The 24,772-nt window shown below is 48.5% G+C and overlaps 2 protein-coding genes across 2 annotated transcripts; one reads left to right on the plus strand and one right to left on the minus strand.

Annotated features, from left to right (window-relative positions):
- Window positions 1-3,471, minus strand: NCDN (neurochondrin). Its single transcript, XM_088531068.1, has 6 exons — window positions 3,337-3,471; window positions 2,187-3,173; window positions 1,800-2,041; window positions 1,374-1,598; window positions 1,012-1,154; window positions 1-702 (listed from the first exon to the last, which is right to left on the minus strand). Exons 1-6 carry the CDS (start codon window positions 3,436-3,438, stop codon window positions 266-268), a joined length of 2,136 nt encoding a protein of 711 aa, XP_088387194.1. The 5' UTR covers window positions 3,439-3,471; the 3' UTR covers window positions 1-265.
- A 984-nt stretch (window positions 3,472-4,455) lies between these two features.
- Window positions 4,456-24,358, plus strand: KIAA0319L (KIAA0319 like). The gene is made up of 20 exons (XM_088531060.1): window positions 4,456-4,594; window positions 6,733-7,412; window positions 11,161-11,452; window positions 13,456-13,557; window positions 14,418-14,515; window positions 15,673-15,760; window positions 16,668-16,760; window positions 16,879-17,011; window positions 17,593-17,821; window positions 18,038-18,161; window positions 18,666-18,798; window positions 18,957-19,105; window positions 19,434-19,585; window positions 19,791-19,929; window positions 20,243-20,402; window positions 20,983-21,125; window positions 21,449-21,571; window positions 22,102-22,192; window positions 22,544-22,635; window positions 23,820-24,358. Exons 1-20 carry the CDS (start codon window positions 4,465-4,467, stop codon window positions 24,005-24,007), a joined length of 3,339 nt encoding a protein of 1,112 aa, XP_088387186.1. The 5' UTR covers window positions 4,456-4,464; the 3' UTR covers window positions 24,008-24,358.
- Window positions 24,359-24,772: the final 414 nt, after the last annotated feature.

A 24,772-nucleotide genomic window follows, 5' to 3' on the forward strand; every position in this document is an offset into this window, starting at 1 on the left:
TTGTTTATACAAAAGAGGAGATTTTGACAGAATGTCAAGCAGGAATATCTTGAAATATACTGAGGTAGCAACTGTTCTGGTCGCCAGGTATCTGGACTGGGCAAATCCTGCTGAGCTTTGCTGCATTGCTCTAATTTTAAGAGATTTGGTCATGTAAATGCCTCTTGTCCCTGTCCAGCACCCGAGGGTGTGGGACAGCTGCTCGGCACATCCCGTGCAGGTGCCTGGCTTTATTCTCCACTCCATGTGGCTGGTGAAAAGGTCTTCACTGCTCAGAAAGGCGCTGTTCCAGAACTGCCATTCCGTGAAGACTGGCCCATTCCTGCCCCTGGTGCGACAGGATCACTTCCTTGCAGGGTTTACTGACCCCGGCCAGCTCTGCCAAGACGCCCTGGAAAGCGGCGACGAGCTCAGCATCCACGGAGGCCGGGCTGACCCGGGCCAGCGTGGCGGCGAGGCCGTGCGGCCAGCGCGCGTCCAGCGCGGCGCGCGGCAGCCAGGGCACGCGCGGCACGCAGCCCGCCAGCGCCTGCATGCCCAGCAGCCAGAGCTCGCGCACGTCGGGCCAGGCGCGCTCGTACGCGGGCGACACGGCCAGGGCCCCGCGCCGGCCCGCGGCGCCGCCCCGCGCGCCGTGCGCCTCGCCGAGGAGGCGGAGGGCGGCTCCGAAGAACTCCTGGGCTTCCCGGGTACCCTGCAGGACTGAGAGAAACGGGAGTGAACCGAGAGGAGAGGCCCTCCTGGGGGTCAGCCTGAGGAAGAGCTTTTTGGGGAAAAAAACATATGCTCCTGCTCTAGAGATCTCCGAATCCACACTGCTTCCCAGCTCACTGCTCTGCTCAATTTTCTCTTTTGGGCTTTGTTTTTATCAGTTTACTGAAGACAGAAGCTCCACGCAAAACTGGAGCCGATTCCCTTGTCTCTGCTCTATTTAAGCCAAGCGCTCGGGCCCAGTCTCTGCCAGGAACAAGAGCAGTAGGCAACCCTGACAGTGACAGGGATTCTTCTTACCTGCTGGACTTGCCAGGATCCTGGCCATCATCAAGCCCAGAGTGGCAATGTTGGCTGCGAGAACCAGATGATCGTTCTGGGGCAGCAGAAGTGGCAGAGACTTCAACAACAGGTCCATCAAAGAGGAAAAGCATCTCTCTCGCCTAGAGGAAAAGCAAACCCAAACCCTGAGACACATTTCCTGAGCAGAGCCAGGAGCACCTGAAAATGTCAAGGTTAAGCGTAGCGGCAAAAAAGTAACGTGATTGGGGCTGAGAACAGGGATGTCCCTTTTTCAGCAAAGTTCATGTCCTAAAGGATCGAGCAGACTCACTTCACCCTGACAATCTTCAGACAAGCTCTGGCAGCTCTGGGCCTGTTACCTGACAAGGTCTGGGGCAGTCACGACGAGGTTCAGGAAGATCCCACACAGTGTCTGCAGGCTCATTTCCGTGCTCGGCAGCGGAGCCGGGGAGCCGAGTTCGGGGAGCAGCAGCTGCCACTGCTGCAGGAAGTACTCGCACAGCAGGGCTGGGGCCCCTTCGCAGATGAGGATGTCCCGGGGCTTGTCCTCTGCTGTTAAATGGCAAAAGCCAGGGAGCAGAAATCTGGAAAGGGAAAGAGAGTGGAAATACAAGGAAGATGGCAGAGATCTGGGTCTGAGCCCTGCAGTTCCATGCAACTGAGGGGAAAGGAGTACCCAGAGCTGGAATTGCAGAGAGAATGGAGAACAGAAAGCTCAGTTGAGCCTGTTTGTGCTGAAATACCTCAGGCAGCAGCATGTGCCGGCTCTGTGCTTGGATACTCACCTCAGAGCATCCCGGGGTACGCGCGCGCCCCCGGAGCTGTCGAGCCCTGCTGGCATCCCATCAGGCTGGGCAAGGCTTGCAGCTGTCTCTCCCTCTTGGAAAAGCTTCCTGGCATAATGAACCAGGAAAGGCAGCAGCTCACAGATTTCCTGCTTGAGGAAGGATGTCTCTTCTGCCATCCAGGCTCCAAGGATTCGAACAGAAGCAAATATAAAAGGGTCATGTAGCTCCTCCTGCTTAACCTGCATCAGGAAGAAAGCAGAAGGAAAATGAGACATTAGGGCCACTGTCCTCAGCAGCTACGGCAGGGATGAGAACTCCACTGTGAACTGCCACAAAACCTATCCTTTGCTTTGAAAAACAAACTATGTCCATGCTCTGCATTACCTGTCTCAAGTAGGATATTACAGCGCCAAATGCCTCCTCCATGATCCTCAAGAGCTGCACTTTCTGCACTTCTTCTAGCAGTGGCTTCTCTTCATTCAGGCACTCCTGGATCCCCATCTCAATGAGAACATAGCAGGCTGTTATCACTTCTTTCCTGCCCTCCACACCCACAGGATCTGGCTCCTCCAGAATCAGGCGGACCTCCACACATGCCAAGTTCACCAGCAAGGCCAAGAACTTGCTTCCAGCCCGCCCCGCCGGGATCCAGCCCGACCCGCAGGCCTGCACGAGGCAGGCAGCAAGCTTCAGCGCAGGGTCCCGCTGGCGCTGGCCGAGTTTGCTGCCCAGGATGTTGGCCAGCCCTTTGTAAAGCCTGCGGAGGCACTCGGAGCCCTGCGCATCCTGCGTGAGCGGCGGTGACAGCGGGATGAAGTGCGGCAGAACCTCGCACAGCTCAAATTTGGCCGCGTCCTCCGTGTTGAGGAAGTCGTCGGAGAGCTGGCTGAGCACGGCCAGGAGGCGGGGAGCGTCTCTCTGCCAGCACGCGGCCTCCGCGGCCGCCAGCAGCCCCACGAGCAGCTGCAGGGCCCGCTCGGAGCCGGCGCCGCGGCCCACGTAGACCTGGCACAGGGCGGACACGGTGCCTTTGGACACCAGCTCCCTGGGGCCCCTGGGGGTGGCCAGGATGGCAGTCAGGCACTGGTACACGTCATCCACCATGGAGGAAGTGTCCGCGTTAGAGGGGGCAAGCAGGATGTCATTGAAGGTCGGGATCTTGTTCAGGATCTGGGAATGGCCGGCTAGCTCCGGATCGGTGCAGAAACAGGCGAGCAGGGTGAGGCCGAGCGCCTGGAACGTGTGCTGGGGGCAGCCCTCGGGCGGCTCCCGGGACGTGAGCAGGCGGCTCGGAAACGTGAATCCGATGGCGTCGAAGATCTGGCGGCGGGTCCTGGCGTCCACGTCCCCCGCTCTGACCGCCTTGGTCACCTGCAAGAGAAGCCAGGTGAGGGGCAGCACGGGGGCAGACCCCGCCCGGCTCTTTGCAGGGCCGAGCGGGTAACAGAGAAGCACAAACGGCCCCGCCGCTGGGCACGGAAAGAGCCGCCTCGGCCCCGAGCGCGGCGCGAGTCCCGCCCGCAGCGGCTCCTACCAGCAGCAGGGCCGCGAGCTGCTCGCTGTCGCCGCCGGGCTCTCGCAGCGCCGCGAGGCAGCGCCTCAGCGCGGGGCGCCCTTCTCCCGGGCCCGCGGCCATGCTGCGGAGCCGCCGCGGACACGCTGGAAGCGGCGAAACCCGGGTTTTCCTCACGGAGACCCCGGGCCGCGCCGCCGTACGGGAGCGAGCAGCGCGGCAGCCCGGCCTCCGCGCGCGGGCCGCGCCGCGCCCGCCAGCCAACCCGCGTGCCGCGCGCTCGGCGCCGGCCAATCGCCTACCGCGTTCATGAGAGGTGGCCGAAGCCGCCGCCCCCGCGGGTGCGGCGTGTGGGCAGCGCGCAGGCCCGTTCCCCTTCCGCGGGCAGAGCCGCCATGGCCGCGGAGGCCGCGCGGCCGCCTGGCCCCGCGCGCTGCAGCCCCTGGTACGTGCCGGCGCCGGGCCCCTTTTCCGCGGAATTTGCCCCAGCTCGAGGCTGCCGCTGCGCCCCCTCCCGCTGCGCCCCCGCGGAGCGCCCCGCGCCGCCCGCTCCTCCGCGTTCGGCTGCAGTAAGGCAGGGAGAAGCTTTTCGGGCCAAAACCGCCGGGAATCGGGGATGTCGGGGCCTGGGGGGCGACGGAAGAAGCTTCGAGCTGCTCCGCTCCCCTCCGCGTCGCCTTCCCCCCCGCTCTGCCCGGTGCCAGCCCGGGGTGGCACCGCCTGGCACGGCCGCTGCCCCGGTCCTCGCCGAGGCCGCTGGGTCCCGCTGGCCCCGTGTCCGGACCGAGCGTCCGTGTATCCGGACCGAGCGTTCCCGGTGCCTCCCTGCACCGCGGCGTGCTCGGAGCCGGGAATCTCGCGGTTGGCGCTTCCCTGCTGGAAGGGGCCGTAGGAGCCGTGGAAAAGGAGCCGTGGCCTCCGCAGCTGGAAGCTCTGCTGCCTCAGGTGTCCGTTCGGGGCAGGTACCGAGGGTTACGGAGCAGCAGCTGGGCTAAAACACGGCAGATAAGATTAGGCATCCCCTTTCCTCCACAAAAGCTCCGCGCACGTCGCTGTGTCAACGGGTCCCTTGTAAAAACATATCAATCACTGACAGCCGCTCTCTGCTTCTTCCATGTTTCTAGAGCCCCTCCGCTGCCCACGAAGGCCATGGAGAAAAGATTGGAAGTCAAGTCCAGCATCGGTGCCCGATTTGTGCCCGGTCCGTGCCTGGGACGACTGCCGGGGCTGCGCCTGCTCTGCCTGTGCGCCTGCCTGTGTGCCTTGTGCCGCCCCGCAGGTTTGCTCCTCTTTGCGTTTATCCCTCTCAGCTAAAATGCTCTGCAAAGAAGGTGCAATTTATTAGCTGTTAGGCATTGCAAATAACCTTGTAAGCTAATTACTAAATGAGGAGTATTTGAAGCTCTTTGGAAACCCAGGAGCATTTTTCAGCACTCCAATGTTTAAGACAGCTGAACACAGCTTGTCAGTAATCTGAATTTACCTACAGATAATTGTTGTGCTTGGTATTTATTTTCTGTTCTACTCAAGTAACCAACCTTCTGCCCAAATAAATAACCAAGTTAGTGGCTTGTATGGAGATTCTCATGTGACAGATTGTTTTGTATTAAAAAGGTTCAGAGCATGACTATTCATAGAGAAGTATTAAGTTCCTGTGAGTGTTTTTGAGGCCAAATATTTACCAGGATGATGATGTATTTTTCCCACGTGTTCACCCAGCACTTACCAAATGTTAGTGAAGATAAGAAAGTTTGTTCTGTGTCTCTTGGTTTTGTTCAAATCCTGGTGAATCACAGGTTTGAGGCGGTGATGACTTCAGCGTGTGCTCACCTGTGTGGTGGCTGCCAGCTGCCTTGCCCTTAATGGAAGGTTGCTACAGGCTGATGTTAACATGATGGAAAAGCAGATTTTTTTTCTTTTCTCCCTTAGGTGGATGTGTTGTGTGGACTGCTACAGGGTCCCTGTTGTTGCACTGGCCTTTCCAGGATGCTTAGCAGTGATAGACTGGTTAAGCTAGTGAGCTCTGTGACCTTAATCTGCTGATTGAGAACCTGAAAGACACGTTAATGTCCCTGCTCTTAGCGAAGCCTGCTCAGTCCTTAGGGTTTCGATAGGGTATCTGATGGGATGAGTGTTTCCTGGGCTTCCTGCTTAGTGATTCCTCTCCTTAGTAACATTCCAGGAGCTTGGAGCGAGAAAGGTGGATGATACTTTTGTTAGGATTGAAGGGCTTCTGTATTTGGGAGAGTTAAAACTGTGAAGGCTGATGTGTATGTGGAAACAAGTATAATTATTTGTGATAGAGCTCTGCTTATGTGGACACTTTTTTTCCACATTGGGGTCACTGTTCTTTTGGTTTTGTTTGAGTTACTTTTGGTAACTTTTGGTGCTATTTATTTGGTGTTATTTGAATGTTACGTAGCCAGCAGACTTTGTTACACTGGGGAGCAATCATGATGGTGAAGGAATTGGTGTGACTGTGCAGAGTTGTGCAAGAGGAACTCTATCGACATAATTGGTTGCATGTGACAGATTAGAAGAAGTCTATACAGTCAAGCCTTTAATCATTAATCTGAAATCAATAGGCATTAACTGCCAAACAAGTTTCCGAACTGGAACTTTATTAATAGAAACTGTTCTTAACCATTTAATTTCCTTGCTGTTCAGCAAAGCGGAGCTGCCTAACAAAACCAGGAACTGCCACTTGAGCAGGACAGCATTTTGTCTATTGATATACTGAAGTGCTCAAATTTCTAGTGCACACACTGTGCAATAGTCACGCCTGCTTAATTTGTTTAATTTCATCTACAGCCAACATCCCTGGGTATAATGTGACATGAATTCAGAATGAATCCAAATTACTGGAATATGTTATGCAACTTTTGTTTACATGCTGTGTAGAAATGAGGATCAGAGCACTATAATTTGGACTGAGACTTCCTTTTTTAAAATGAAGGCGAAGTTTCCCTTTTGTGTTGTTCAAGAAATCCCTTCCTACCAGGGAGGGAGCCAGTGCTGGAATACAGTCTGCAGCTGCACAACTCGGAGTCCAGTGACAGTTTGTAAAGTAATCTGCCAGTGACCTATTATCCCGTGGATGCTGAACACAGCCCAGGCTAACAGTCCCATAGGTCACTAGTCTATTTTTAGGGAATCCTTAATCTGTAGAGCTCTGAATTTTGGAAGCCTTTAATCCACTGATCCATGCAAGCACTCTATTTTTTTTTCAATGCTAAAAAAAAAAAATCCATATGCAAAGCAGTTGCTTCTTTACCCCAATGTGAGATATGAAGTAACTTGACCCCCACGTCAGTCCTGCACTCTACATTCACCGTGACAGTAGTGATGAGGATTTATTTTCCACTGCGTTAAAGAATTGAGAATTTTCTTTATTTCTTTTCCTTCTCCCTTTCTCAGATGCAAATTGGAACAGATCTAAATGCCAGCCAGGGAAAATCTTATTTGGTTGCCGTTTGAGATCGTGGGACGATGGCCACTTGCGGCTCCTGGAGGGGTTTCACACTGTACAGTCCTGTCAGACTGCCTGCTGCCAGAGCCCTGCCTGTGATGCCTTTTGGTTCTTGGAAAATATGTGCGTCCAGGTGAACTGCACTATGCCTGGCATGTGTCAGGCAAACAGGACTGGCTCTCCTGACTCCGTTTTGGTGTTTCTAGAGAAATCAAAAAGCACAGAGCACTTCTTGAAGCATCAAACAGAAGGTGATGCAAAGACCTGGCTTCACAAGTGGCTGGACTGGGACATCTCTGCCCAAGGTAAAAAAAGACTGCGGAGGTCCTTGGCAAGTGGCAGAGTGGCCTTTCTGGAAGGGGATCTGGTGGCTGTCCCCAGCGGTGGCCAGGCAGCCAGCCCTCTGGACAGCAAATCCAGAGGGAGCCGAAGGGAAGCCGTGTGGAAGGATCAAGCACTAAGATCTTCAGTGCCGGACAGGCCTGTTCCTGAAGACCATCCCAGTCAAAACGAGGACTCGCCTGAAAACGGACAGAATCCAAGAGAGCCGAAAGCCAAGAGCCCGTTCCCTCCTAGCAGCAATAACGTCACCAGCCCGAGTGATGCCAGTGGCACTGGCTTTCTGCAGGTGAGTGTGCCTTGGGCTGCTGGGGCTCCTCCTCTCCCGTGGAGCTGCGGGGAGCCTCACGTCGTGGCGCTGCTCATCCCACGTGTAACCCACAGCGTGCCTGCCAGAGCAGGAGTAAGGATGGGGTGGGATGCGAATGGAGAGTGCCTGGGAGTTGAGAAGTGTTACTTGTGAAGGAACTTTCTACATCCACAAAATAAAATGAGCTGTTTCCTTTTGACTGTGCCAAACTGAGGCAGTAAGTGCATTGTTTTGTAAACTTATGTGTAGAGTTTCCAGTGTATTTTGAGGTAGCCTGGTGATAGAGGAAGAATCCTACTTTGTGAAACTCTTCTGCCATGTTTCCAGGATTCGACGCTGTTGAAGCCTGGTGGTTTTTCCTGTAGTTATTTTCTTGTTCTGGAACCTTAACTTGATTTTCTCTCCCTTGTTTGTAAACCTCAGTTCCAGGCAAGGCTGTGACCCGTCTGAGCCACCACCCTGCAGAGCAGGATGTGGAGAACAGCCAAGGACACGGCTGCAAATTCCAGGGCAGCCCAGGTGCTATGTGAAACCATGCAGAAAAACTTCACGAGTGTTGGATGTCCCAGAACCCCACAGCGTCTAGCACTGATTCATGAGCTCAGCTCGCTTTCTCCCCTGCAATACTGCAGCATTTCTACCCTACTTGTTCTTTCTTCCTCCGAAGATTTGAGATTTACGCAGTGACCCCATTCTCCTAGCTGATGTGTGCAACATCTGGGGAGGCTTCTTTGCGGACAGTCTTAAATGCTGCCTTTAGCTCTTGGCTTATAGTTGTTCTGTCTCCCTGGTTGTTCAGTTTGCAGTGTTGCAGCACTGAGTTGAAGCTGGTTCTACACAGCCCTGGGCTAATTCCTTGGTTATTCAATCATCCAACTTTCAGTGGCAAAATATAAATCAAGCTATGCAACTGTCCTTGCATTTCAGTTTAATTTGGGCCAAGAATATAACATCGAGAGCTGTGCACTTGGGATGTGGGCTGCCTTTGCAGGAGAGAGATGCTACAGCCAGGAGTTTTCCAAGTAGGTTTGGTGATGGGCCAAAATAAATAGTTAAGCACATGTGAAATCAATCGAATTACACTTGGGCTGCATTTGATTGAGTGCTCGGAGCACGCTGCTCTAGCAGGTGAGTGCAGGGCATTTAATACTCGTGTTCTTAACGGAGCTTTGGCGGGTAGGCTGGAAGGTGCAGAGAATACTTGATCATTACTGCATACAAAGTAGCCTGTACCTGGAAGCATCAAACATCTCAAGTGGGAAAAGAAATGTGAGGTCAAACTGGCTCTTAACTCCTCTCTGAAGGGAGAGAGAGAAATTGATAGGTGTATTCATCATTTCTGATGAGCAGCGAATGGGTGGCAATGCAAATCTTTTTCCTTTACTCCTAAAGACTTGGGGAAAAGGTCAAGGGACTCTTCTAGCAAAACATTGCCATCCCACTCACTGAGTTTTAGTTTTCCTCTTGCAGTTCTGACAGCTCAATAGTCATATGCAATGTCACTTGCTAATGTACAACTGGCATTAATTTGTGGTTTTATAGTCTGCATGCTCTAGTGCCAGAGGTAGGTGAGGGAGAGCATAAGTAAACTGCAGCTCACCCTGCCCATCAGCCCTTAGCTACAAAAGAAAAATGATAGGGAGATTGGGGCACTTGTCCCAGGCCAAAGAGAGTTGGGGTAGGAATGAAGTGTCTGACCCTCACGTGTTCACTCCAACCAATATGCCACTTTCTCTGTCTGTTTTGTAAGCTAATAAGAGAGGACAGCTGGCCAACTTCTAGTCTCCTTCTTTATCTTGAAGAATGAAGTGTTCTGTTCTTTGCTTTAAAGAATTCTGTGTTATGGAGTAAAGATAAGAAATGTCTCAGCTTGCAAACGTTAGAGGTATTTTAGCTGTTATGTTGCCCCAAGCAGAGCTTATCTAATTTGAGCTCTCTGCAGATGTTTGGCTGTCAATTTATTCTGGAGATTCTGGGGAAGAGGAGGAGGAGAATCTCTGTAAACTGTGGAGTTGTTTTAGGCACTAAAAATGAGTCAGGGAAACTTCCACTGAGAATATTATTGAGCAAAGTTGAGATCTGGGTTGTTGTGCCCGGTGGATAGGTGCTCATCTCCTGTGCCCCATTTGTGGGGTTGGTTCTTGCTAAGCAAAACGTGCTTCCCCGTTGCAGTAAGTCATGGGAACTTTCTGCTCCTGTGCCTTTTCTAAACAGTCTCAGGTGTCCGAGTCCCTGCTTGGTGGTTCTGTTGTGGTCATCGTGGAATGCCAGTGTTTCTACCCATCTTCTTTGCCCTTCTTTAGCAAAAGGCAGTCAGTAACTCTAGCTGGCTGGAGCTGCAGGTGTCCTGCATCCCTTGGAGCAGCTGTTGGTGCCGAGGCGGCTGCTGAGGCTGTGCAGGGCACCGGGTCCCGATTTGCCTGCCTCTTTTCCAGATAATCTGTAGTTTTGCCAGGGATAAGGAAAACCCCTCAGCAAGTAAGCAAAGGGAGAAAAGCAGTTTGTGTCCATAGTGCTAATACATCATGTATGCTTCTTCTGTCCGTGAAGCTTGAAGATTGTTAAATATATAAGTGAATTTAGGTTCTTTGAATTCTGTGATTGAGGGAGAGTTAGTTGAGACATGGGGAGAGAAACCGATTAGCCAAGAGTCCAAAAAATATTATTGCATAAGAGCTTTCACCTGTTTCCTTGCTGTTTCTGGCTTGTCTGGCTGTTCCAGTATGTGCAGGGAGGGCTTTGTTTTTACTGCTGCCTTTTAACTCTTTTCTGAGGCCCAGCCCATTTAGCACCAGGATGTTGCCCACGGTGGTCTCGAGCGTTTTTACTGTTTCCATTTCCTGGACTGAAAGCCAGTAGTGGTGTAAAAGTGTGGAAGCGTTTCCGCCTGTACGTGCTCTTGATCAGCTGCTGTAGCGGCAGTAGTGCTGGATAATTCATCTACAAAACATTTCCCAAGTCGAAGGTGGTAATTTGCTTCATTTTAAGTATCTGGCAGGTGTTCCCAAAAGTGAGTTAGCTCAGCAGAATGTGGTACATGTGTTTTAGGGTGGAAGGTGAATTGCCAGGGTACTGTCCTGCTAGCTAAGAGCTGAATGAGCATAGGTACAGGAAGAGGAATTTTCTGATGAAAGAAAGGAAATTGTTGCTCTTGTCTTTGATTATTTTCAATAAAGTGGCTCATCCTGCCTGTGCACAAGCTTTCTGCCCGTAGGGCTAGCTCCCTGCCCCAGTGGGACCTCCTGTGGGATATACTCAGGGAACTGGTTGTGCCAGGTCACCCTGCTTTGAAGAGTGATTTTGCAATAATCTTGCTGTAATGATTTGATGATTACAGAAAAATGCTGTTGGAATCCCCTTCCTTTGTGCTTGCCAACTACACGGCTTCAGAAAAAGGAACATGTGGCCAACGGATGCAATGCTTGAGGTCTAAGACCCAACTGGTGTTCTGCTGAGCTGGAAGGGGCCTGTTGTCCCTGGAGTAGGAACTTGAGAAGAGTAGGGAGGAATCGTTTGGAATAGGAGGCAGCAAAACATCCTTCTTGTTGGGGAGAAGCAAACAAGGGAACCTTCACCTTCTTGAACTGGAGGTGATGAAGTCTCCGTTCTGGTGGAGTGTGATAGATAGTGTAATCCAGAGGAATTTGGGTCCACTTTGAGACCAGTATGGTGAAACAAAGTTGATATTCAGACTTCAGTCAAATTAGGATTATTTCTCCCGTTCCAGGTCCACCCAGGAACAGCGGCGCCAGCACCATCAGCCCTGGCTACGTTCTCCAGCCCTGCCGTCCTGGGCCTGACAGCCGTTGGGAAGACCGAGAAACCTAAGCAGCCGGATGATGCCTTGGTCCATCCTCACTCCTCAGACGTGTTGCCCACGGTCAGCCCCGTGAAGGGGAGAACCACAGTGAGGATGGAGGTCGCTACTCCCGTGCCGAGCGGCGTTCCCACGAACGGCAGCATTCCCGCTCTCCCGACCGGCGCTGCTGCGTCACCAAGTACAACTGCGCCCGCCCCAGGTAGGACACGCAGCGCTCCAGCAGCTCCTCTGCTGAGGTGTTGTTGACAAGCTGCTGCAGCATGGAAAAGCACTGGATAATTTCAGACACAGCGGTGAATTTGAAAGGGTGTGGAGGGAGTTCTTCAGCCCACGTGGAATGGGGCTTTAGTATGACGGATCTGCATGTGACTGTTGTGTCTGTTTCTGAGCACAACTTGAAAGTAGTAGTGATATCTTCATTCCAAAAGTGGAAGATGAGGTTTGATGCAAGGCATAACCATGTGAAACGTTCCTTGAGCAGTGATGACATGCCACTGTGTCAAGCTGAGTAGAAATCTTAATGTCTGCTCACAGAGGACTGTAACTGATTCCCTCCTGCCCATCCCCGGAATGTCAGTGCTCCGTTTGGATACGGAGAACGGCGCGCTTGGCCATTAGCCAGGCTTTGCTTTGCAGAAAAATGACTTGTTTCTGTTCACACAGATACTTCTTAAAGCAACAATTTGAAATTGTGGAGAAGCAAAAATGCACTTTGGCTAGTTCTGTTAGCCCACCCAGGCCATGAGCTCATCCTGCAAGGATGTGTGCTTACATGGAGTGCTGGAACTGCTTGTGTAATAGCTCAAAACTCGGTTAATCCAGTGTGCTGCAGTAGCCGTGGCGGAACGCTTCTGAATTTAGGGTTCCCTTTCCCTTAGAAGGGAACAAATGGAAAGTGTAATAGAAATGTTGCATCCAAAGACTCTTTTTGGCAGAGAGCTAATGAGTGCTTATACTAACAAGTTGCTTCTCTTTTTAAAGACTTACCCGGTTAAAGCTGGAAAATATATATTAAATGTCTTAAGTGGTTTGTGTTGGAAAATTAATGTAGCTAGGGCCTCCTTGTTATACAAATAATACAAAGATGATGTGAAGAGGAGAGGTTTCCAAAAGGGGTTGGTATTTTATTTTTGTTTTTTCTTTCTTTTTTTTCTGCTAGGAGGTCACATTTTCCTTTGCTTTGGGATTGAAAGACTGTTGGAGTTATAGTATCCCGAGCGACAAAGTAATTAAGAGGGAAAGGAGGGTCTGAAATTGGTTTAGCTAACAATTCCAATAGCTAATAAACCACTGGGAGGAAGGCTAAATCTTTAATAATGTTTTCTCCATCTTTTTAACTTTTGGTGCATATATCTGAAATATTATATTCAACAGGGTCAACCTAGGTAATAGTAAACTTTAATTCTTGTTTTCTAGGCATAATTCTCAAGCCTGAAAATTAAAAAAATAAAATAAAACAAATGAGAAGGAAAGAGGAAGAGGTGTCAGTGAAGAGATCTTTTTAAGAAGTTCAGTCAACTTTCTGGTGGTCTTAATGCTAATAACAAGCAGAAAAAAATGCCATAGGCATATTTTTCATGTCTTTACTGTGTAGTCTTTGAAAACAGTCTATCTGACAGTTTATTTGAGACAAAATTACTAGAAAATTCTTAAGAAATGCTACTTTTTTGAATTCGAAGGGGAGGAAGAGAAAGTATAAGTAAGATGAAAAGCTTTGTATTGCCCCCAAGCAATTTTTTAAAACTAAGAAATACTTTGAATACCTCATATATTTGTAAAGATCTGAAGCTGCTGCTCAGTGAATGGCAATGTTTGTTTTGCTCTGCCCGTGCGAGTGCATCTGGGTTTTCCCCTGCAACCTGCCGGGTCAAACCCTCCTCATCCTGCTGGACCTGGCTGGAGAGGCCCCGAGGTTGGGGATCACGTTTCAGCCCTTTACAAAAGGAGCAGGAGCTGCAGAGAGAGAGGGAGAGGCTGAGTAATTTTGGCCTTAAAGTTATAAAACCTCATTAGTGCTTTTGCATTAAAAATGGGTCTGAAACATGTACAAAGATCTATACTGGGAGATGGGATGTTAACAGAAATCAGCCATTTGTATCTGGCTTTTATTCTGGACTCTGCAGCCAAGGCGATTTTTATGTGCGTATCTTTTTTTTCCAGTTCCTATTTCACTTCTGTGTGTTTTCTTTTCTCCCCTCCCAGTTATAAAGGAGCTGGTGGTTTCTGCTGGAGACAGCGTCCAGGTGACCCTGCCGAAGAATGAAGTTCTGCTGAACGCGTTTGTGCTGCCGGAACCACCACCTCGTAAGGCTTCCCTGGGAGTCTCCTCGGGGCACGCGATGGTGAAATGACAAATAAATACTAGATACAGCAGTAAATAGGGACAGTGATGGAAATATCTTCCGGCAGGGAAGTTTCCCGTAGAAACTAAATCTCCTGTACTGATACCCATGCAGCCTTTTACAGAAAATAGCAAGAGATCAAGCCTTGAAAATGTCACAAAATCACTGGTTTGGGCAATAGCTTATTCTGAAAATGCTGTGGGAGGAGGCTGTGGCTCTTCAGCAGCTCTTGCTAGTATTTGCTTGCAGGGCTTGTAACAGCCTGTCTTAGCAAGTGGTTTCTCATCTGCTGTGTTAAAGTTCCTATTTTTAGGGGTTGTAAACTCACTCAGGAGTGTATTTCTATGCACTCTCCATTTTGTCATGCAGATTGTCCACAGGTGTCTGATTCTGGCATTTCTAGCTCTGCCCGCGGTGGCAGTGGGAGACTTGCCAAGGAGGGGACACCCGTTTTGCATGTTGTGCTGCGGTAAATGGGTGCATTCCTGTTCCAAAACTGGTTGTGCCTGCAGGATTTCTGTGTACAGAAAGACTTCTCATAACATCCTGGAGCTGAGAGTGTTACAGAGCTCTCTAATGCCTTGAGAGGCTGCAAGACGGATTTTGGCTCCTGAGTAAATGTGCTTAGAAACACAGATTGTCTCTTTTCATGGATATATTCCCCAAAAGCTGCAGTATAAACTCCGTGCTATCTTATTTCTCTGTAGTGCAGCAGAATGGACCTTGTAAATGTTTAATGCCTTTGCTTTTCTTTATCATGGCAGAAAGAAAGGCGGTCTCTTAAGAATTGACTTCTACAACTCTTTTTTTTTTTTTCTAAAGACACCAGTTACTCCTATGAGTGGGAACTCATTACTCATCCAAAAGACTACAGCGGAGAAATGGAAGGGAAGCGCTCCCACATCCTTAAGTTATCTAAGGTAAAGCTTTTGCTGCTTAGTATCCTGCTGTGTGCAATGCCAAGTGAAGAAGAGGGGAACCCTGGCAGCTAGGAAAGACTTGTGTGTGATTCCAGGATGAATAGGAAATTACATGATGGGCAGGCAGCCAACATTTGACTGCAAGCCTTGTTCTAAGTCTCTTATGAAAAGAAGATTGATCTGTCATGGGGGAAAGAAGAAATTGATTTCAGGATCTAAAAGCTGCCTACAAGCAGCATGTCAAGCCATGTACAAGGGGCACAATTTAACAAATGCCTATGAATGTCTTTTACTGAGAGAGTGGTAGTCAGTTTAGGTCTGAAGCCTCGTTACTCCTCCCTGAACCAGGGAGTCCAGATGTTCCATGATGTTCATTAATGGAATCAGCACAGAAAACTCCTGGCTCTTTGCTGATAACTAATAATAGCTCTCACCAGTGCAAGGATTGTTGTTTTTTGCATGTGAGGTTTCTTTAAAAGACTTTAAATAATGCGTGATGACAGCATGTTCCTTTTATGGGAAACTCTCCTGAGTATTTTGTATTCTAATGCGATCAATAATATTTACAGGCCTTAATTGTGACACCATGCAGGGAAAAACCTTTCAGAAGGAGCATGCCTGTCTTCTCAGGGTTTCAGCCTCTTGGACAGTGTAGTGGCTGTCTAGTGTCTAGTCCTTAGCCCTTTCCTTCATCCCTTGATGCTAATCCAAAAGAGGGTGCCCGTCTGCCTCATGCCATCTAGAAGAGAAGCTCTTTGTAAGGACGCACAGGAAGAGATTTTCTTCTCTTACATGCAGCCTTCCTCGTCTCAAATGCAGTCTGCTGGCACAGATTCCACAAGCCAGACAAGTTGAACTAATCTCTTCTGTTTGCCTGTTGTTGCTAGAAAAGCAAGCTTGACAGGCAGCCCTGTGTCACCTGTGGCCATAAGAAATAATAGACTTTGATCTTGTGTAGCCATTGTAAACTAAAAGATACTTCCCATCGCTGTGGCTGGGAAACCATCCTCTGCCTTATATGTGGAGACAGAACACAATTACATGTGCTTATGCTCCTAACGTGGTGCTAGGCCACAGCATGGTAACGTGGCCTTTTAGTAACTCCTGGCAAGCTTCTACCATTGCAAGTTAAATAATCTTTTGTCTTTACTTTTCAGCTTACTGTTGGCCTCTATGAATTCAAAGTCATTGTGGATGGGGAAAATGCACATGGAGAGGGTTATGTGAACGTGACGGTGAATCCAAGTGAGTTCAGAGGAACTGCATCTTTCCATCTGTCTCTGTTAGACCATGATGCTATTTCACTTGTTTGACTGGACCTTGGAGTCCAGTGAGAATTCGCTGTGTTGTGAACTTGGTATACATACATGCATGTATGTTATAAGTGTATTAAGCCATTTGCTACAATGTGAAACTACTACTAATACACCCAGCTATGTCTTCTATACTGGACGCAGACTAATGGTTCAATAAAAGAACTGGAATTCTGCTTCAGAAGCGCTTAGCAAATGCCTGACCCTGGAAAACCTCCGCTTCATAGGAACTAGCTGTAAGCGGGTAAAAAGCTTAGAGCAGCAGGAGCAGAAAATGAAGGAAAGCCAGAGCTTTGAAGCTCCTTTCGAGGTTCTTTTCTTCCTTGTCCAGTAAAGAATATCATTCCCATACACAGGCAGGTTAAATCAAATCTAATTCCCTACTGTAAGATGCTTTAAAGACATGGTTTGCAGATGAGCTGTTGTAAATACCAGAGCCTGTGCTGACTGTAGCACCAAGTCTCCTCTTAGACAGCCTGTGTAAGAGGGAAGGTCACACCACAGGTTCTGCATCTCCTGTTAGGCAAAATAACTGTATTTTGCACACTTACGTGACACTCCTTCTGAAACATTTGTGGCCAAATAAGTGCTCTTGTAGTCCCTAAATTTGCAAGAGTGTTCAAGAGCAGTCATTTCTAGCAGGGATGGAGGAGTAGATAGGACTGCAGAGAGGAAGAAGGGAGCACAGCATGTCTCCTGCTCGCCCCTCCTCGTGTGCAAGAGCAGAATAGTTCCCAGGAGGGGCTTGGGCAGGTTCCTTGGGTTTCTAAGGGTTGCTTGGTGCTTTGTATCATCATCTGCCCGTAGATATCAATGTTGTGGCTTGGTGGTTGTTGCAGAGCCTCGGGTGAACCAGCCCCCGGTTGCCGTCGTGTCCCCGCAGTTCCAGGAGATTTCACTGCCGACTATTTCGACTGTGATCGATGGCAGCCGTGAGTACCCGCTGTGTTCAGGGCAGTAGTCTGGCAAGCCTGGGGTGCTTGCTTCTGGGCTGGCCCTTTTGGAACGAGTTTAAGGGGATATGTGCTTTTTCTTTCATAATCGAAACAGAAAGCACTGATGATGATAAAATTGTCAGTTACCATTGGGAAGAACTGAAGGGTCCTTTGCGAGAGGAAAAGGTTTCTACTGATACTGCCATATTGACGCTGACCAACCTCCTACCTGGGAATTACACGTTCAGGTACGTTCTTCCTGGAAGAGATGATAAGAAAAAAAAAAAAAGTAGCTTTATACCTTTTCTTTAGAAAAAATAAGCAAATAAGCTGCCCAGGTACATTTTATTCTTAAGTTGTAGCGCTCTTAGATGATGGCAGAAGGAAACATTGGTCTGTCAGAGCTACAAAATACAGTGAATCTGTTTTCTAAAATGAATTTGTTTGTCCCAGATAACTGAGTGTGGCCAACAGTTTTCTGCAAATATCTAGGTAAAAGATGTTAACTGATACTATTCTAATGGGTGTTCTTATATGTTTCTTCTTTGGACTGTGTTTTGGTGTGGTCTCCATGTTCACTGCAGCCACAGGTCTATTTTAAATAAAATTAACTTGAATACCTACAACCAATCATATGTTTTTGTCTTAGGGAGTCAGTATATGAACTAGTCAGACTACTGTTCATGTCTAAGTTTAGCAAAAAGGTCTGTTTTGTGGTGTTAGCCTACTTGAAGAGGAATACTGTCTCCAGGCTGTAGGTTAGGCAGCTCCCACCCTCTTAGTTTTGTATCGTGTTTTTTCGCTGCTCTCACGTTTTTTTTGTCTTCAGTCTAACAGTAGTGGACTCGGATGGTGCCAGCAACTCCACCACTGCAAACCTGACTGTGAACAAAGCAGTGGATTATCCTCCAGTGGCAAATGCAGGCCCAAACCAGGTGATCACCCTGCCGCAGAACTCCATCACCCTGTACGGGAACCAGAGCACTGATGATCACAGCATCGTCAGCTACGAGTGGCTGCTGAGCCCCAACAGCAAGGGAAAGGTGATGGAGATGCAGGTCAGTAGCAGTCTCCTGTGCTCATCCTCAATTACTCAACGACTGTCTTATTTCTGTAATTAATTTTCAAATGGTGTGTATTACTATGGTCACATATGCGGAATAAAGTCCTTGAATCAGGTTCACAGTGCGTGTGTTTGTATAGGGTTCCCCAGAGATGTCACTTGGATTGGTAATTATTGAATCTTCTTAATATGTGAATGTGTTTTCTCCAAGGGGGTGAGGACACCAGTCCTGCAGCTCTCTGCGATGCAAGAAGGTGACTACACTTACCAGTTAATCGTGACGGATTCTGCGGGGCAGCAGTCTACAGCAGAGGTCACTGTTATAGTCCAGCCAGGTGAGCTGCTCTTCGAGAGGACTGCTGTGGTGAATTAGTAGAAAAAGTAATGAAGGCTGCTTTAATCCTGGTATATTGCTGATAAACTGACAAAAGATTACGGGAATATTGCCTTAGTCAGTTGTTTTCTTAATAACTATACTGTACTGTATATAATATTACTCAACCATAATGACAGTGTTGTATTTACTGGAAATTGTTTCTGCCCATAGTGCTAAGGAGCAGGAGCAGGAAAAATGATACCGAAAAATCAAGATTCTTGAGTTTCAGAGGTCCTTTACAACCTTAAGCATTCTGTGATTCTGTGATTCATGCATATTAATGCAGATGTGTGAATGCAGAGCTGCTTTTTACTTCACTTTCCCTGAGTACAAGGTCAAGGTAATGGGCAAGAAATAAGCTAGGGAGCATAGGCTAGGGAACATGGAGAAACTTCTTAATGCTGCAGGGAGTGAGCTTCACCTTTATAGCATATGTATGAAAAATACTGCAATCCTTTTCCAGAGAACAACAAGCCCCCAAAGGCAGATGCTGGTCCAGATAAAGAACTGACTCTTCCTGTGGACAGCACCACTCTAGATGGCAGCAAGAGCTCAGATGACCAGAAAATAGTCTCCTTTCTCTGGGAAAAAACACGGTGTGTATCATCTTGTGCAAGCATCACATCTCGCTTTTGGTTCTGGACAATACAGTTGCCTGTTTGCCTAGCATAAACTCTGCTAGAGCCTCCTGTTTGGTACTAGGCATTTCCAGTGAGTGATGTAAGGTTTAAATGGTACTTTGTGCTTTGGTTAGGGGCCCAGACGGTGTCAAGCTGAAGAATGCTAACAGCAGTGTTGCCACTGTAACAGGCCTCCAAGTTGGAACATACGAATTTACTCTGACAGTTAAAGACGAGAGGAACTTGCAGAGCCAAAGCTCAGTCAACGTGATCGTCAAGGAAGGTAAGTCCAGGTGTGCTCTGAACCGCCCGCGGCACCGCGGGAGACCCAGGCGTCCCCGCGAGCCGGTCACAAACCTGTGTTCAGAGCAGCATGAGGGTAAAGAACACGGGGAAGATAAGGTGGAGACCACTGAAACGGTCTGCTCTATGCCCAGGGTTTGCCTTATCTGGAGGAACAGTATCTTGAACTGAATCCCACAGCACTTAATTTCCTTATTCTTTCCCAGATTTAGATTGGGATTTATGGCTTACAGTAGCAATTTAGTACCATAGTTCTTCCTTGGGCATTAATATATTTTCCACCATGTAATTTTTTTCTGTTTGGTTAGAGATAAACAAGCCACCAGTTGCAAAGATTGCTGGAAATGTTGTCATCACCCTGCCAACAAACACAGCTGAATTGGATGGATCAAAATCTTCTGATGATAAGGGAATTATCAGCTACTTGTGGACCCGGGATGAGGGGAGCCCTGCAGCTGGGGTGAGGTTATTGTTGTTATTGTTATTATTATTAATGAATTTGCGATACTTCAGCAATATGAAAGAGTCAGTGAGGTAGCTCCTGAGGCAATGTGCAGCTTATCATTTTCACCTGTTACCCTTTTAGCTGTGGCTTTAAATATGATGGCAATGTCATGCTAGCTTGATGCTCCGTTTCCTGATATTTATTTTGCTGTACCTCCCAGGAAGTCTTGAACAATTCGGACCATCACCCTGTCCTCCTCCTCTCCAACCTGGTGGAAGGGACCTACACATTCCATCTCAGAGTAACAGATGCCAAAGGGGAGAGTGATGTGGAAAGGACCACAGTGGAAGTCAAACCTGGTGGGTGTATTTGGTCATTGTACTTCATGTTTGTCTGCAGTGCATTAGTGAGGCCCCTCTTTCTGGACACACTGTGCTGTGACAATGTGTGTACTCCAGCTCGGGCACGTAAATAGTCAAAACCATCTGGGGAAATGGCTGTAACCTCATACAATTTTGAGGGGCCGAATAAAGATCTTAGTTCTGTATCCCCTATTGGAGTGAGATGCTGTAGATTTTTGTTCAAAGAGGAAGCATTTGGGAAAGGTAAGAGACCTGGCTTTTACTCATGCTGTCAAATACAGTTCTAAAGATCTGTCTGTGTTCTCCCTAGATCCTAGAAAAAATAACCTTGTGGAGATTATTCTGGATGTTAATGTCAGCCAGCTGACTGAGAGGCAGAAGGGAATGTTCATCCGGCAAATAGGAGTTCTGCTGGGGGTCCTCGACTCGGACATTACTGTGCAGAAGATCCAGCCATACACTGAACAAAGGTAAGGCGTGTGTGTGCAGTAATGCGCTTAACTTTTACTAAAGATGGAGCTGCTTAAAGTACATGAAGCTCTGAAATGATTTGCTTAAAGTCATGTAGCAAGTCAGCAATAAATCTGTAATTAGACTTGAGATTTTCCTGCCTTCAGTTGTGTATTGATTCCTCTGTGTCCATGTGGCTACTGTAACCGTAAAATCAGAGTTCATTGTCTGTGGCAAAGTTAGGCAAGAGTTCAGAACAGAAGAGCCAGGGCTTTTTGCTTTAGTATTGGCTTTCCATCTTGGCCATGGCCAGACTAGTTGCCCCCATCCTTCCACTGAGTGAGGCAGGTAGGGGGTTCTGTCTCAGCCAAAATACGTGTTTATCCTGTGCCCTAGAGGGTTACTACTGTATGACCAAATCAGTACCGTTATTGCTCTCAAGACGCAGCCAGGGTTGATATTTCTGTATGTCTGGGCTTCAGATAAATTTGGGGTTTCAGGTAAGTTCCTCTGTAATGGTAGACTGAGGGGGAGGAAATGGCTTTCTGCCTGATGTTTGGTGAAGTAGCAGGTAGAGCAGTTTCTGTGTCTGACTTCCAGCACGAAGATGGTCTTCTTTGTAAAGAACCAGCCTCCCCATCAGATATTCAAGGGCCGCGAGGTCGCGTGGACCCTCAAGAACGAGCTCCGGAAGCAACAGTCAGACTTCCTCATTTTTCGGGCATTAGAAATTAACACAGTCAGTAAGTAAGAGCGTGTGGCCTAACATCTGCTCCACCTTCCCCGGATACTTGCAAGATACCCAAATCATTATTTATTAGGCAGTTTTCCTGTTCCAGCTTTGTGCGAGGCACAACATGCTCATTGTTTGTTTCCTGTCTTTTCTTTGGCTTTTTTTCTTAAGTCTTCCAGAATGTGGGGTGGGAGCTACAAGTTGCCTTGTTTTGCCCATGTGCTGCCCTAGTCCTCTAAGCGGGAGGTATAAAACATGCCAAATTATTTAATAAGTATTGGATTGACCTTGCACATCAGTCACGGGCTTCACCTTGCTGGTTTTGGTCCCTAGCATGTCAGCTGAACTGCTCTGAGCACGGGCGCTGCGACTCCTTCACCAAGCGCTGCATCTGTGACCCCTTCTGGATGGAGAACTTCATCAAGGTGCAGATGGGCGATGGTGAAAGCAACTGTGGTACGTGCAGGCTGCTGGGGCTGCTCCTCTTTAGGAAGCAAAGAGTGCCTGAACCCCAGGGTAGGCTCAAGAACAGAACCTGCTTTCATCCGGCATCTCTGGCATCATATTTGAATAAGGAGCTAGTCCCAGTCTAGATCTCACTGATTGTACCTCTTTGGTAGGGAAGAGACTCTTCAGAACCTCTTGGTGAACACTTACTGAAGAGTCGAGTCCGTTCCTGATGTAGAAAGTGAACCTCTTTTCTGTCATGCCCCCTACTGCAACCCTCTTGTTGCAGAAAAGCAAACTTTGTAAATCAACACACACTGTCAGAAATGCCCTAAGGAAAGAGGTTTGTACAAGAAATCTGGGCACTGAGACTCAGCCCTCTGGCTTCTCTAGGGGAGTTGGTGGTGCTGTCAGTGAGGGATGGTAGGCTCTAGAATTCAGTAAAGGGTCATCCCTTTCCTTCTGTTTCATCTAAAGTCCACACCGTCAACTGTATGAGGTACCAAAATGTCTTTATCTCTGGGGTGTTTTGCTTTCAGAATGGAGTGTGCTGTATGTGATCATTGCATCTTTCGTCATTGTGGTTGCCTTTGGAATCTTCTCCTGGATGGTGATCTGCTGTTGTAAGAGGTGGGACTGAGCCCGTAACCCGCACTGTACAAGTGCTTCAACAAGGGGCTGTAGCAGGAGGTGGAGAAGATTCAAGCCCATAGTCCTAGCAGGTCATCTCCTTAGCCCTGTGTGTTAGTTTTTGTCCCTTGGTATTTCAAGTGAAGCAAGAAGGTCCTAGAACTCTAGTTTCAGTTCAGAAGCAAGATTTGCCTATAAATGTGCCAATTAAGCAATATTTCTAAGTATATTGCTTTCTTACATGAACGTAATCTGGAATAAGATAGTAGTACTGTAGCTTTTAAGATCAGAGTTTTTCTTCTGGCTAGCTTAGAAATGGTCTGGATCTTGATTCCTTTCCTTCCCCTTTAGACGAAAAGGAAAATCTAAAAGAAAAAGCAAATACAAGATTTTGGATGCAACGGATCAAGAAAGCCTGGAGTTAAAACCAAATCCCAAAGCAGGTGAGAGCTCAGCCTTTCCTGAATGCTGACTAAGAACACTGCTCCTCAGTGGATTTAAAATCACAGACTGAAACAAACTTAATGTTAGGCACTGCCAGACAAGTCTCAGAGGAGCAAGGGAGAGTGGGAAAGTGTGTGCAGAACAGGGCCACAAAATGCTGTGCAGCATTTCAGCTGTTGAAATAGTCATTTCACATAAGAGTATTTATCCTGTTAAGAGGACAGTCTTTTTCAACAGTGCATGGAAAGTAGTCTCGAATCCTTGTTTGCTCGTGAAAAGTAGTTGCTCATCCTAGTTTTATCCTATTTAATTTGTTCCAGCACAGTGAGCAGTGCCTAAGCACAGCAGTGGAGGGCATTGCAGCACCAGAGCTGATCAGATCATTCCTGAGAATCAGGCGTCCCAACTGCACAAATTCAGATCCCCTTGAAGAGTGGGTGCTTTTTGCTTCCTTAGCACCTAACTCTGCTTTAATGCGACCATTTGTCAGCTCACACAGAAGAATCTCACTGTTAAATAAAGGGCTCATTGTTGGGCCATCGGTAGCAGATGTGCCTCAGCCATTTGCTCTCTTGGTAACTGAACTGGTCTGGCTGCTTCTGAGCTTGGCTCTGGCTGAAGTCTTTCCTGTTACGTGTGTCCGGGGAGCATCCTACTGGAGAGGAAATACTGCATCCCTCCATTAAGGAAAAGCTAAATTAAAATACTGTCTCTGCTGACAGTATCAGTAAATATCTCTCCTTCCTCCTTGTGCCTTAATCTAACTTCAGCCCACTCATTTATCTTCCCTTGCAGGCAAGAGAAGTTGAGATGAGTAGGGAGGATAGTAAGAAACTGATTTTTTCTCACACCCGCAGGTGCTTTTGCCCTCAGCGAGCTTTCTAGGCAATGCCCCGGGCAAAGTCAGGCAGGCAAGGATTTCACATATTCTTACAGCCTCTTTTGGTGACACAACCTGTGTGACACAACCTGTGTGTTGTGCTCTCAGAATGTCTGTGTGACCTCTCTCATGCCAGGTTAGGTTAAACAAGATCCCTTTGCCTTCCACACTGAGGGATTAAGTGACAGATCCAGGGAAGCCCCTTTGACATGTTAAAAGAATGATGCTTAAAGGGAGAGTGAAACAGTGTCTTTGGTGGCCAGTATTAAACCTGTTTTTAACATGGGGATCTCTCCTCCCCAGGTGGCAGGCAGAAAGCCCAGCTCCACAACACCAGCCTGATGCACTCGGAGTCGGAGCTGGACAGCGACGAAGCCATCTTCACCTGGCCCGACCGGGACAAAGGGAAGCTGCTCCGCAGCCAGAACGGCTCCCTGCGCAACGGACAAGTGGTGCTCAAAGCCAAGAACCAGAGGGAGGAAATCCTATAGCTTCCCCCAGGCTTCTGGCTGGAGCTCTGTGGCAGAGAAGGCTGCTCCTACCCCTGTTTTATAAGGGCCTTGGAGGTCAGTTTGATTAGGGCTGTGCTGCTAACTTGTTTCAGAGAGAATAACTTTGTGGATTTCTTTTAATTCAGTTAAAACTGGTTGTACTTGAATTTGACCGTCAAGGGAAATCAAAGGGAGGAGGAGAACAACTGTGAACCACAGACTATTTGTCAGGAAAAACAGAGCTGGCATCTGGGATGCAGCGGGATAGAACCACTTGGAGCAACTGTGAATGTGCAGGACACTCCTAGCCCACCTCAGACTGCAGCAGGGGAGGCTGCCCAGGGCCCCCCAGGTCCTTGGCCGCGGGAGCTCCTCGGAGGAGGAAGGTCCCGGCCGTGCTGTGAGCTTGCTCTGAGCTCCAGGAGCCTTGCACAGGCTACTCTTGCTGTAGAACAACTCTTCTTTCACTCCCACCTTCCCTAATGGTTTGAGCACTATTTCAGTTTTAATTTGGACCTGTCCTTTCACATGTGCTGGCTGCTTTTGGAGTGTACAGGAGAGGGGATCTAAACTCTCTGGTCACACTCCAGCAGCCTGCACGTGGGAGGGGGTTTTGTAGCTGTTCTGAGTTCGTGCCAGGCGTTTCTGCTTGGGAATGTTGAGGACACGGTGCCTGTTGGGCTGTGCAGAGCTGCCCTGTGGTGCCGTGTGCGGGGCTGGGAGTCCCTCTCCTGCAGGGACACCCACCCTGGCACCTGCACCCGG

This window comes from Tinamus guttatus, unplaced genomic scaffold (assembly GCF_059628265.1).
Source record: "Tinamus guttatus ecotype Peru unplaced genomic scaffold, ASM5962826v1 Tinamus_guttatus_pri_ptg000397l, whole genome shotgun sequence".
Lineage (NCBI taxonomy): Eukaryota > Metazoa > Chordata > Aves > Tinamiformes > Tinamidae > Tinamus > Tinamus guttatus.